At 43.5% G+C, this 12,866-nt stretch overlaps 1 protein-coding gene across 1 annotated transcript; it reads right to left on the bottom strand.

Moving 5' to 3' along the window:
• Positions 1-2,890: 2,890 nt before the first annotated feature.
• On the bottom strand, positions 2,891-11,347 carry LOC142313102 (uncharacterized). The gene is made up of 5 exons (XM_075352088.1): positions 11,126-11,347; positions 10,921-11,044; positions 10,740-10,837; positions 10,446-10,536; positions 2,891-3,827 (listed from the first exon to the last, which is right to left on the bottom strand). The coding sequence occupies exons 1-5, from the start codon at positions 11,345-11,347 to the stop codon at positions 3,127-3,129; spliced, it is 1,236 nt and encodes a 411-aa protein (XP_075208203.1). The 3' UTR covers positions 2,891-3,126.
• Positions 11,348-12,866: the final 1,519 nt, after the last annotated feature.

Here is a 12,866-nt window from a genome sequence, read left to right as displayed (position 1 = left end):
TGATATAGAGTTAAACAATTATTAACATTGAGACATTCCATAATAGTATCCCTTAAAAACCCTTCAAACATTTTACCCACAACAGATGTTAAGCTTACCGGCCTAAAGTTTCCAGGTTCCCTTTTACACCCTTTTTTGAATATTGGTACCACATTTGCTAGCCGCCAATCCAGTGGAACAGACCCAGTTTCTATAGAGTCTTTAAATATAAGGAATAGAGGCCTGTCTATCACATTACTTAACTCCCTTAATACCGGAGGGTGAATGCCATCAGGGCCTGGTGATTTGTCAATTTTAATGTTACTAAGTCGGTTCTGCACTTCTTCCTGGGTTAGGCAGGTCATACTTAATGAAGCGTTTACATGATTACTCTGCATTTGCCGTGGCGTATGCTTTTCCTGTGTGCACACAGTTGAGAAAAAAGTATTTAAAACATTTGCTTTTCCCACATCGCTTTCTATGATTTTACCCTCATTGTTCTTTAAAGGGCCAACACCATCAATTTTAATCTTTTTTCTGTTTATATAATTAAAGAATAGTTTGGGATTTGCTTTGCTTTCCTTAGCAATGAGTCTCTCAGTTTCTACTTTTGCTAAATGTATTTGTTTTTTACACATTTTATTTTTTTCTCTATATCTTTTTAATGCTTCTTCGCTGTCTTCTTGTTTTAGCTTTTTAAATGCCTTTTTCTTATTATTCATTGCCCCTTTTACATCCTTATTTAGCCACATTGGTTTTCTCCTGTTCCTAGCCCTTTTATTTCCGTATGGTATGGCTCGCTCGCAGTGGGTGTTTAATACCGATTTAAAAATTTCCCACTTATTTTCTGTGCTCCCATTTTTGAGGACATTGTCCCAATCAATTTGGCGAAGGTCTTCCCTAAGCTAATCAAACTTTGCTTTCCTGAAATTCAGCGTTTTTGTAACCCCCCTCCAAGGCACCTTACTGAAGGACAAGTGGAATTGTATTATATTGTGGTCACTATTCCCTAGGTGCCCATCCACTCGTACGTCTGTTATTCTATCTGGCCTGTTGCTTAAAATTAAGTTGAGAAGGGCTGCCCCTCTAGTTGGGCCCGGCACAAGTTGGGACAGATAATTATCCTTAGTTACTGACAGAAGCCGGTTTCCTTTCTGAGATACGCAGGTTTCAGTTTCCCAGTCTATATCGGGGTAGTTGAAGTCCCCCATAATAATCACCTCATTGTGATTTGCTGCTTTGTCTATTTGTTTCAATAATACATTTTCAGTGGTTTCTGTTATATTTGGTGGCTTATAACCCCTATGAGGATTTTATTAGTTTTCCCTCCTTGTATCTCCACCCATAGAGACTCCACCTCTTCATTTCCCTCTTGGATGTCTCTCTTAGTCTGGGCTTTAAACTGGACTTTATATATAGACAGACTCCACCCCCTTTCCTTTTTCTACGATCCCTCCTAAACAATTCATATCCTTGCATGTCTCAGTTATTCCTACTATATCGTATTTTTCCTCATACATTACCAGCTCTTCAAGATGGAATCAATTTTAGGGGTTCTGGCGGCAATAACCAACTTCCTCACTTTTCCAATTAGATTTCCAGCATGTCCGCCCAGTTTCACACATCCGGCTTCTCGCCGGTTTGGCGGATGCGGCGCACGCCAGTACACTACGATACAGTACAGTGGCAGCGCCGCAACTTCCGGGTCACATGCTCCGGTCACATGATAGCATGTGACCGGCGTTTATCGCGCTGCCACTGTACTGTATACACTGTACTGGAGTGCGCTGCATCCACCAAACTGGCGAAAAGCCGTGTGTATGAAACCGGACTCCCTCTTGCAGACTCTCTCTTATTGCCAGCTGCAGCGTGTGCACAACACAGCACATGTGATGAATATGAAAGTGTTTTGAAGCAGCTTCAACAAGATCATCTAATTCTAAAGTATCATTTTGCTGTTCTTCTGTTGTTATATCTATTTGTTCCTCAGTTACATGAACAGCGCTGTGGCCTTCCATCTCACACATACTAAATCCGAAATTTTCTTCTAGCTGTTGTTCATTACTCTGATTCATCAGTTTAATTGTACTTATCAAGTTTGAAGCATTGTCTCTTACGATGGCAAGAACCTGTTCTTTTTTGAGTTTGTAATCTTGCAGAACTTTTTCCACTAAGGCCTGGAGAAACTGGCTGGTGTGATGAGCTTTAGTATCTTTTACTACCAGTGTCTTGCTAACAATTTCTTTCTTTCTTGTCACAAACATATCGAACATTGATGGCAAAATAATTCAGTGACATGCAGTGACTCTGGCATCCCAGCAAAGGCAATGGGTGAAAAGATAGGACATTCAGATACAGCGTTTTCTGAGAATCCTCACAAAGAATGAGCATGTCAGTTTGTGGCCTTTTACTAATCTGCTTTTGCTATTAGAAGCATTATTTATGAGCTCAAAAACCTTTCAGGTGATGTGGTTTTTTAAAAAGCTGATCTGCTTTTGCAGCTGACAAACGTATCCTCAAAAAAACGCAGCAAAAACGCTGTGTAAATGTAGCCTTAGATCAGGAATAGAACAGCCATTTATAGGACATTTCATAACTTTCCCAAATTCCTATGAAAAAATATTCAGCACATTCTGCATTGCACTACTGTCCCCAATTTATTATATATTTTAGGAGTCGGAGTCGGAGCATTTTATACCCACTCCGACTCCACCAAAATGAGCTCCGACTCCATGACTCCGACTCCACAGCCCTGGTTCCCAGTCCCTGTAGACCCATGTGGAGGCAGCGGTGCTTTCACCAGCGACATCGCTAGCGATGTCGCTCTGTGTAAAGTGGCCTTTACTTGAGCAAGTGACTTTTGGATAAAACCCTTTGACTCACGGTAGATCATGATGGTTTCTCCCATGTGACTCATCTGACAACAGGACCTGATTAATGATAAAAACATTTACCAAATTCCGAATGCAAGAATGGCTCCTTTACTGTGTGGGTTTTCTCATGGTCAACAAGAATTGATTTACCAGTTAAACATTTCAAATATATCACAACATGAAAAAGGTTCCTTCCCTGTGTGGCCTAATCAGATGTTTAAGGAGATCTGATTTCTGAGAATATCATTTTCCAAATTCAGAACATAAAAATGGTTTATCCCATGTGAAGTTTTCCATGGTCAACAAGAGTTGATTTCCTAGTGAAAGATTTACCACATTCCAGGCATGAAAATGGCTTCTCCCCTGTATGAGATCTTTGATGACTAACAAGTTCTGATTTCTGTATAAAACATTTCCCACATGCTGAACATGAAAATGGTTTCTCCCCTGTGTGAATTCTTTGATGCTTAACAAGATGTGATTTCTGAATAAAACATTTCCCACATTCTGAACATGCATATGGCAACTCCCCTGTGTGAGATCTTTGATGCAAAATAAGATTTGATTTCCGAAAAAAACATTTTTCACACTCTGAACATGAATATGGCTTCTCCCCTGTGTGATATCTTTGATGTGCAACAAGTTCGAATTTCCAATTAAAACATTTTTGACACTCTGAACATGAAAATGGCTTCACCCCTATGTGACTTTTCTGATGCCTAACAAAGTGTGATTTCTGAATAAAACATTTACCACATTCTTGACATGAAAATGGCTTCGCCTCAGTGTGAGTTTTTTGATGATCAGAGATTTGGACTTGTTTGAAAAGATTAGATGATAAAGCTTTATGAGAAAGGACTAGAAGTATATCTGGGACAACAGCATGCTCTTCATATGTATCATGTGTCATACTTTCATCATCTGTTATAAATTCTGAAGTTATTACAGGTCCTGAACTCCCAATACAGTCATCTGCTAAAAATAAACACAGTGTTAGTAGTTTTAATGATATTATCTTGAAAGTACATTTATTTTTTTTTAAACCATAACATTAGAAATTAAATTAGGGAAAAAAAATATTCTGAATCTGTTCTCCAATTTTGAGATCTACGGCGGGCTTTACACGCTGCGACATCGCTAGCAATTGCTAGCGATGTCGAGCGTGATAGCACCCCCCCCTGTTGCACATGCGATATGTGGTGATTGCTGCCGTAGCGAACATTATCGCTATGGCAGCTTCACACACACATACCTGGTCGGCGACGTCGCTGTGACCTCCGAAAAATATCTTCTTCAAGGGGGAGGTGCGGTCAGCGTCACAGCGACGTCACTAAGCGGCCGGCCAATAGAAGCGGAGGGGAGGAGATGAGCGGGACATAACATCCCGCCCACCTGCTTCCTTCCGCATTGTTGGTGGAGGCAGGTAAGGAGAGGTTTGTCGTTCCTGAGGTGTCACACACAGCGATGTGTGGTGCTGCAGGAACGACAAACAACATCGTACCGGCAGCAGCAGCGATATTATGAAAAGGAGCGAAGTGTCACCGATCAACGATTTTTGACGTTTTTGCGATTGGTGATCGTCGCTCCTAGGGTTTACACGGTGCGATGTCGGTAACGGCGCCGGATGTGCGTCACTAACGACGTGACTCCGACGATATATCGTTACCGATGTCGCAACGTGTAAAGCCCGCCTAAGAGTTACATTTTTGTTAATTAAGATCTCCCATTCCTGTCTCCAAGATATCTCTCCAGCAGCACCAGTTCTCTGGAATGTGCTACAGTAAATAATCTGATTGATTGTCACAATGTGACTGCAGGATAACAAGGGACAGTGGGCTCCTATACTGTCCTTCACGCTAGGAAACCCTAGGCTATCCCTAATCTCTGGATTATCCCTGAAGGTGGAGATGCCAGAGTCCTGTACCTTACTATTCTCCTGACTAGATCTAATGCAGGGGTCTCAAACTCAGCTGGGTGCATGGGCCGCATACAGAAAAAAAAAATTGAGGGGGGCCGCATTATTTGCAGGACAAAGTGAACATTTTTAATGAATCCATGTTTTTTTTCTATACATCTTTGGATCATTTTTTTTTAAACATTCTTTGCTTGTATATTATAACAAATGTGCACTTTTTTTGCTAAGTTTATATATAAAATAGCATTTTTAATGTAAAAAAAAATGTCATGATTTATTATGAATTTTTTTTTTACATTTTATCACCTTCTTGTAATATTGTTTTACAATTAGCAGCATCATATAGTAATCTTAGCCAACATCTTGTAGTAATGTGCCCATGCTGCAGTAATGTCCCCATCCGTGTGCCCTGTAGTAAGGTGCTCATCCTTGTGGTATTGTGCCCAGTAGTATTCTGCCCATCCTTGTAGCATGTGCCCAGTAGTATAGTGCCCTGTAGTACTGTGCCCATCCTTGTGCCCTGTAGTATTGTGCCCAGTAATATTTTGCCCATCCTTGTAGTATTGTGCCCATCGTTGTAGTATTGTGCCCATCCCTGTAATATTGTGCCCATCCCTGTAATATTGTGCCCATCCTTGTAGTACTGTGCCCATCCTTGTAGTATTGTGCCCATCCTTGTAGCATTGTGCCCATCCCTGTAGTATTGTGCTCTGTAGTATTGTGCCCATCCTTGTAGTATTGTGCCCTGTAGTATTGTGCCCATCCCTGTAGTATTGTGCCCATCCCTGTAGTATTGTGCCCATCCCTGTAGTACTGTGCCCATCCCTGTTTTATTGTGCTCTGTAGTATTGTGGCCATCCCTGTAGTATTCTGCCCATCCCTGTAGTATTGTGGCCATCCCTGTAGTATTCTGCCCATTCTTGTAGTATTGTGCTCTGTAGTATTCTGCCCATCCCTGTAATATTCTGCCCACCCTTGTAGATTGTGGCCATCCCTGTAGTATTGTGGCCATCCCTGTAGTGTTGTGCCCATCCTTGTAGTGTTGTGCCCATCCCTGTAGTGTTCTGCCCATCCCTGTAGTGTTGTGCCCATCCCTGTAGTGTTGTGCGCTGTAGTATTCTGCCCATCCCTGTAGTATTCTGCCCATACGCAAAAAAAAAACAAAAACAAAAAAAAAAAAACAATTCTCCTCACCTTTCCTTTGTTCCCTGTGTGCCCACGATCAGTATTTGCAGAGTTTTGGATGCAGCATGCTTCAGCTGTGTCCAAAACCCTGCTATGCACAGTACAAGCAGAGTGGGCATGTGATTTCTAAAAACCCCATGCCCACTGTGCGTGTACTGTCCGCAGTGAAAACGGACCTGCGATGCGGCTTCCAGAGGCTGCATGTGAATTTATGCTGCAGAGTCAGAAGCGTCCTCCCAGAACACAGCGAGAAGACCGCAGCGGCCCGAACTCTGATAGCGGTCCAGGACGCAGCGGGTCCTGATCTTGAGCATGTACCTTACCTGCTTGTTGCGACCCGTGACGATCGCGGCTCTATGCTGAGGGATGGCGCCGGCAGGAACTTTACTGTATTTGAATCCATTTGCGGTGCCGCGCAGAGGAGCTGTGTCTGGACCAATGGCTGTTTCCTGCCAATCAGATGTAAGGAAGTGACATCGCTGTATGACATCACCACCTTGCATCTGATTGGCAGACAGCAGCAGCAACTGGAATAGAGCTGACAGCTCCTCTGCGCGGCACCACAAATGGATTCAAATGCAGTAAAGTCCTGCTGGCGCCGACCCTCAGCATAGAGCCGCGATTGTCACGGGGTCCGCGGGCCGCAACAAGCAGCCTCAGGGGCCGCATGCGGCCCACGGGCCGCGTGTTTGAGACTTCTGCTATAGAGGATATGAGGAGCAACCTCCTATGGTGCTGTCATGAGGAGCGACCTGGAAAATAAGTTTTCTCGCTTTAATTGAACATATAAACACTTGTTTCTAAAATTGTAAGCCTTCTAGCATCTAAAAAAAATAAAAGGATGTTGGAAAAATTAAAGGGAATGTTTGAAAAATGCTTCCGCCCTAAAGAAGGAATAAGGTAAATGTTATTAACTATTTTGTGTGGTTTCTTCTAACAAGGAATATTACCTTCAGTCTGTGGTCAGAGCTACAAGGATCCCAAGAAGCATCCTCCTGGATTACAAACAGAGGGAGGATAACAATAGGGTACCGCTTGTGGTCACATATAATCCCCACATGAGCATCCTAAGGAAAATTGGTGCTGATCTTCAACCAATATTTCAAAGGAACCACAAACTGAAAGTAATATTCCCTGAATTACCACTTCTCTTCTACAAACAGCCCCCTAACTTAAGGAATCTCCTTGTTAGAAGTGTCCTCTCATCACCCTCAGAGACGGGTACATTCCCCTGTAATGGTAAAAAATGGTAAGACCTGTACCCACATTTTACCAACAAATACGGTCCACATAGCCAACAGAAATCAGGACTACAAGATCATGGATCTCTTTTCATGTACATCTTCCAATGTGGTATACATGATACAGTGCACAAAGTGCCCTGGAGGAACATATATTGGGGAAACTAATTAAAAACTACAAACAAGGATGAATCTAGTTTCCGCTCCTTACATTCTACTGAACCTGCTCTTACTAAAGTCTCTAATGATTTACTAACAGCTAAATTTAATGGTCACTACTCCCTGCTGATCCTACTGGATCTCTCTGCTGCATTCGATACTGTGGATCACCAGCTCCTACTCACTATGCTCCGCTCTATCGGGCTCAAGGACACCGTTCTTTCTTGGTTCTCCTCTTACCTCTCTGACCGCTCATTCACTGTATCCTTTGCCGGCTCCTCTTCCCCTTACGGTCGGGGTTCCTCAGGGTTCAGTCCAATGCCCCCTCCTGTTCTCTCTATACACAGCCCCTATTGGACAAACGATCAGCAGATTTGGTTTCCAGTACCATCTCTATGCTGATGACACCCAACTGTACACATCTTCTCCTGACATCACCCCTGCACTATTACAAAATACTACCGATTGCCTGTCCGCTGTCTCCAACATCATGTCCTCCCTCTATCTAAAACTGAACCTGACAAAAACTGAACTTCTCCTGTTTCCTCCCTCTCCTAACCTTCCGAAACCCAATATTACCATTTCTGTGTGTGGCTCTACCATTACGCCCCAGCAGCACGCCCGCTGTCTTGGCATTATATTTGACTACGATCTCGCCTTCACTCCCCACATTCGTTCACTTGCTCGTTCTTGTCACTTCCACCTCAAAAACATCTCAAGAATTCGGCCTTTTCTTACCGTTGACTCTGCAAAAACTCTTACTGTCACTCTCATTCATTCTCGCCTGGATTATTGTAGTTCTTTACTAATTGGTCTCCCTATTACTAAACTCTCCCCTCTCCAATCCATTCTGAATGCCACAGCCAGGATAATTTTCCTCTGCAACCGCTTCACTGATGCCTCTGCTCTTTGCCAGTCATTGCACTGGTTGCCTATCCGTTACAGAATCCAATATAAACTTATCACTCTCACTTACAAAGCTCTCCACAGTTCTGCACCACCCTACATCTCCTCCCTCATCTCTGTCTATCACCCCACCCGTGCCCTCCGCTCTGCTAATGACTTAAGACTGACATCCTCAACAATTCGAACCTCCCACTCCCGTCTTCAAGATTTCTCACGAGCTGCGCCTATGCTCTGGAACACACTACCAAGAGCAATCCGATTAATTCCTAACATCCACACCTTTAAGTGGGCCCTAAAAACGCATTTCTTTAGACTAGCCTATCACCTCACTGCGCTGATCTAATCTAGTCCCTTTCTGCCCTTCCCAAAAATTTACTTCCAGTTCTTGTCCCCTGTACCTGTATAAATTCTCACCGACGGGTTCATGCAGCTGCTTTTGAATACCCTATTAAATCAATGGCCGGACCATATATAACAAGCTTTTCACCCTCCCATTCACCTTCTGTGTCTCCCCTATTTCCTCATAGACTGTAAGCTTACGAGCAGGGCCCTCACTCCTCCTGGTATCTTAAGTTTGTTATTTTGTATTGTCTCATATTGTCTGTACTTGTCCCCTCTTAATTGTAAAGCGCTGCGGAATATGTTGGCGCTATAGAAATAAAACTTATTATATTATTATAATCTACACAGGCACACTATAAGGAATGAACTGGACACACCTGTGGGAAAACATTTCTCTAGACCGGGACACAGTATGACAGATTTAAAAGTATTAATACTGAAAGGTCATTTTAAAGATGACAGAGATAGAAAAAATTGGGAATTTAAACTGATAAGGATGTTTGGATCCTTAACAAGAGGACTCAATTTAACACCTGGTTTTATGACTCACTACATGGACACACTTCACACCTCCACCAGAAGATCTTCAGAAGAGATCTGAACAGACCACTTCCAACTCACCTGCATTTCTAACAAAAAACTTAATTTGATTTCCTTGGCTTATCTTTAGGAGGCATCATCTTTCCCATGTCCTGTTGTAACATTCATTTAAATGTTGTGATTTTGTGTCAGTAATTCATTTGTAATTCAGCCTGAAGAAGAAGCCTTTGTGCTCTGAAAGCTTGCTAACATAATTTTTCTGATTAGCCTATAAAGGTATCACTCCTAAAATACTTTTGTCATTCTTGGGACATAGTATTTCAATTGATTTTTCTGGCTAACACAAATTACCCTGTATTGTATAAAATTACAACCTAAAATTCCCAGAAACATAAAGTACAATGTGTAACAGAAAAAAAATCTCAGAATCATTGGAATCAGAAGAAGCTTCTAAAGTGATCACCTCATTAGGAACAGAAACACTGGGTGCAGTAAGTGGTGAAATCAGAGTATTTTGGGCGCTAACTACTGTAATCAATAATTGTGAGTATAGACAATAACAAATCTACTTAAATGATCACACTCATCAGTCTTCATCAATAAAATAATTAGTAACGAGCGGTGAAACATCTCTGGGTGATTAGAGGCTCGGTGGCTCTTATCTGTAAATTAGAGCCATCAACCACGCACAGCTGAGGGATAGATCACGGCAGACGGGGAATGGTCTTTTTTTTTGCAGTTTATGGCAATTCTGTTGAAGTTAGACGGTTTTAAAGAAAATTGAGAAGTCAAAACAAAGGGAAACTATTGTAGAGAAATTCACACTTGGATCTCACTGGACATTTAATGTTGGCCATCATAAAAGCAAAGTTTAATCCAAAAGACTGGACCTAGTGTTGTAGGGACCAAATTATCACATTCAGCAGCACAAAATACAGAGAAGGAAGATTCATCTTATATGATGGCAGGATTCTAGGAAGGAAACAGCATCATCACCCTCCGATATCTCCTACAGGCCATCATAATATTCTACAAGTGATTTTCTAACTTGTCCGCACATTCTACGTACACTGTCGTTGGAATTTCTAGTTTACAGATCTGGGCAGCTGTGAGTACAAGACTTCTAACTCCAACAGAAGGACCTCCAATGCCCAAAGTAATGGGGACAGATTCAATGCATTGGTTTAGTGGTAGAATGGGGAGCACTTGATTGTGATATGTCCGAACTACACCACCGATAAAGCAGCCACAGCCGATGACTGAGAAGAATCTGTGACTTCTCTGCATTTAGCGGTCACTACTCACCTGGGCAGCTATCTGTAGGAATCTCCTCTTTACTCCGCTCATCACCCCTCACGTACGTCTCTGTAGTATTAATATCGGTCAGATCTTCCCCCTGAAACAAATATTGTAAAAGTCACAGTCACAGACAGATGGAGAAGTCACATCTATGATCAGCTCTAATCCTGCCATCTCCACCGCTCTCATTACACAAGTATAACACATATAATACTGGAGGATAAAACAAGACTGAGCACAAGACCTTCACAGCCGTCTACACATCATAGGGAGATTTCATGGCACCTTCTCTCCATCTACCTGATGATCCTGAGGAACATCGGGATCTTCTTGTTTACAGTCCTGTGGGAGAAGAGGACGGGGACATCTCTCTGGTGTTGTCCTCTTACTGGATAGAACTGGAGGAGACACATACAGGGACTGAATTCATTCCTTACATACAGATAATTATAGGCCGTGTGTATTTAGTCCTGTCTATTACCTGGTGATGTGAGGGGCTGGGGATCCTCCATCATGACGTCCTTGTACGTATCTTTGTGTCCTTCCAAATACTCCCACTCCTCCATGGAGAAATAGACGGTGACGTCCTGACACCTTATAGGAACCTGACACATACAATGATACCGTCACCCCCGATCCCTTCATAGCGTTACTGTATAATGTCCCAGCATTCCCAGCAGTGTCACCTCTCCAGTCAGCAGCTCAGTCATCTTGTAGGTGAGTTCTAGGATCTTCTGGTCATTGATGTCCTCATGTATCGGGGGGTGAGGTGGTGGCCCCGTGATTGGGCTCAGGGGTCTTCCCCATCCCTCAGACACAGGGGCCTGACAGCGCTCAGTAGAGGTCTTCTTCACTACTGTGTAATCCTGGTTATGGAGAGACACAGTAATAAATCTCACTCCAGACATTTCCAGAGTCCTCACCTCTCAAGTTCTGTCCATCTGTTATTCCCATAGATAAGAATGATGTAATGTGACGTCATCAGGATCTCTCACCTCTCCAGTAAGCCGGAAGAGGATCTCTAGGGTGAGGTGTAATATCCTCTCCGCCATCTTGTTTCTGTCCATATCCATCCTTCACGGGGCAATCAGGAGAATTCTCTTATATAGAAGATCTCCACTGAGAGGATCCGATATTGTAGGGACCTGAATGGGGAGAAGATGACGATGGAACATCATAAAGAATCCACTGTAATAATACAATTACTGGAGATAATAAGGGGAAACATATAATGAGAACATTCTGGGAGAACATTATATTGTGTGGGGGCAGAAAGTGGCCAGGGACTGAGGGCAGAAAGGGGCCGAGGACCGAGGGCAGAAAGGGGCCGAGGACTGATGGCAGAAAGGGGCAGAGGACTGAGGGCAGAAAAGGTTTGAGGACTGAGGGCAGACAGGGGCCTAGGACCGAGGGCAGAAAGGGGCCGAGAACCGAGGGCAGAAAGGGTTTGAGGACCGAGGGCAAAAAGGGGCCGAGGACCGAGGGCAGAAAGGGGCCGAGAACCGAGGGCAGAAAGGGGCCGAGGACCGAGGGCAGAAAGGGGCCGAGGACCGAGGGCAGAAAAGGGCCGAGGACTGGGCAGACGGGTTTCCTCACTTCCGGCCTCTCATAGTTGGGGCGTCTGTATTTATCAGAGAAAAAGGAACAAAAACCTCACAATTCATAGAAATCAGCAAGAGAAAAACACCAAGAATGTCTCAGAGCTGAAGGGGTTAATGCCGCCTGCCCCAGTAATGGGGAATCTCCACACACCTCCACCTGCAGCGCTGCACACTAGATATATGGCTGCTCTGTGCTTACAGGACCTGTGATGATGTCACATGGAGGGGAGGAGTCAGGGGTCACATGATCAGCTCCTCAGTGTAGTCCTATATTGGCGTGCACACACTGGATGGGATGAGGCGCGGTGTCAGAGGATGGTTATAGTAATCCACTGTTGCGTATGTATGTGACCCCTGTTGCGTATGTATGTGACCCCTGTTGCGTATGAATGTGACCCCTTCAAACTCATTTCAATCTTTGCTAAAGTGAATTCTTTATTGATAAGTTCAGGTGAGGAGAAGATTTGTTGAGCGACTTTGGAAGAAAAACATTTGGACGTGATCGGTCTTGATCACAAGTCGCTGAAAATGTGTGTATGACGTATATAGAGCAGAGCCGTATGTGTACGATGTGTACGAGACAGTGCTATGTGTGTATGATATCTACGTAGTGGAGCTGTGTATGTAACAGAGCAGTGTGTGCATAACATGTATGTAGCGGAGCCCTGTGTGCATGATGTGTATGTAGCGGAGCCATGTGTGCATGATGTGTATGTAGCGGATACCCTCTTTTACCACTTTATTAATCCCCAAAACACCTGTGCAGGGCCAACATAATCCACACGAGGTCCCACAACGATTCAAGCTCTGCTACATGTAGTTACAG

Source organism: Anomaloglossus baeobatrachus, chromosome 5 (assembly GCF_048569485.1).
Source record: "Anomaloglossus baeobatrachus isolate aAnoBae1 chromosome 5, aAnoBae1.hap1, whole genome shotgun sequence".
NCBI classification, from domain to species: domain Eukaryota; kingdom Metazoa; phylum Chordata; class Amphibia; order Anura; family Aromobatidae; genus Anomaloglossus; species Anomaloglossus baeobatrachus.
The sequence above is the reverse complement of the archived record's forward strand: the minus strand, read 5'-3'. Positions and strand labels throughout refer to the sequence as shown.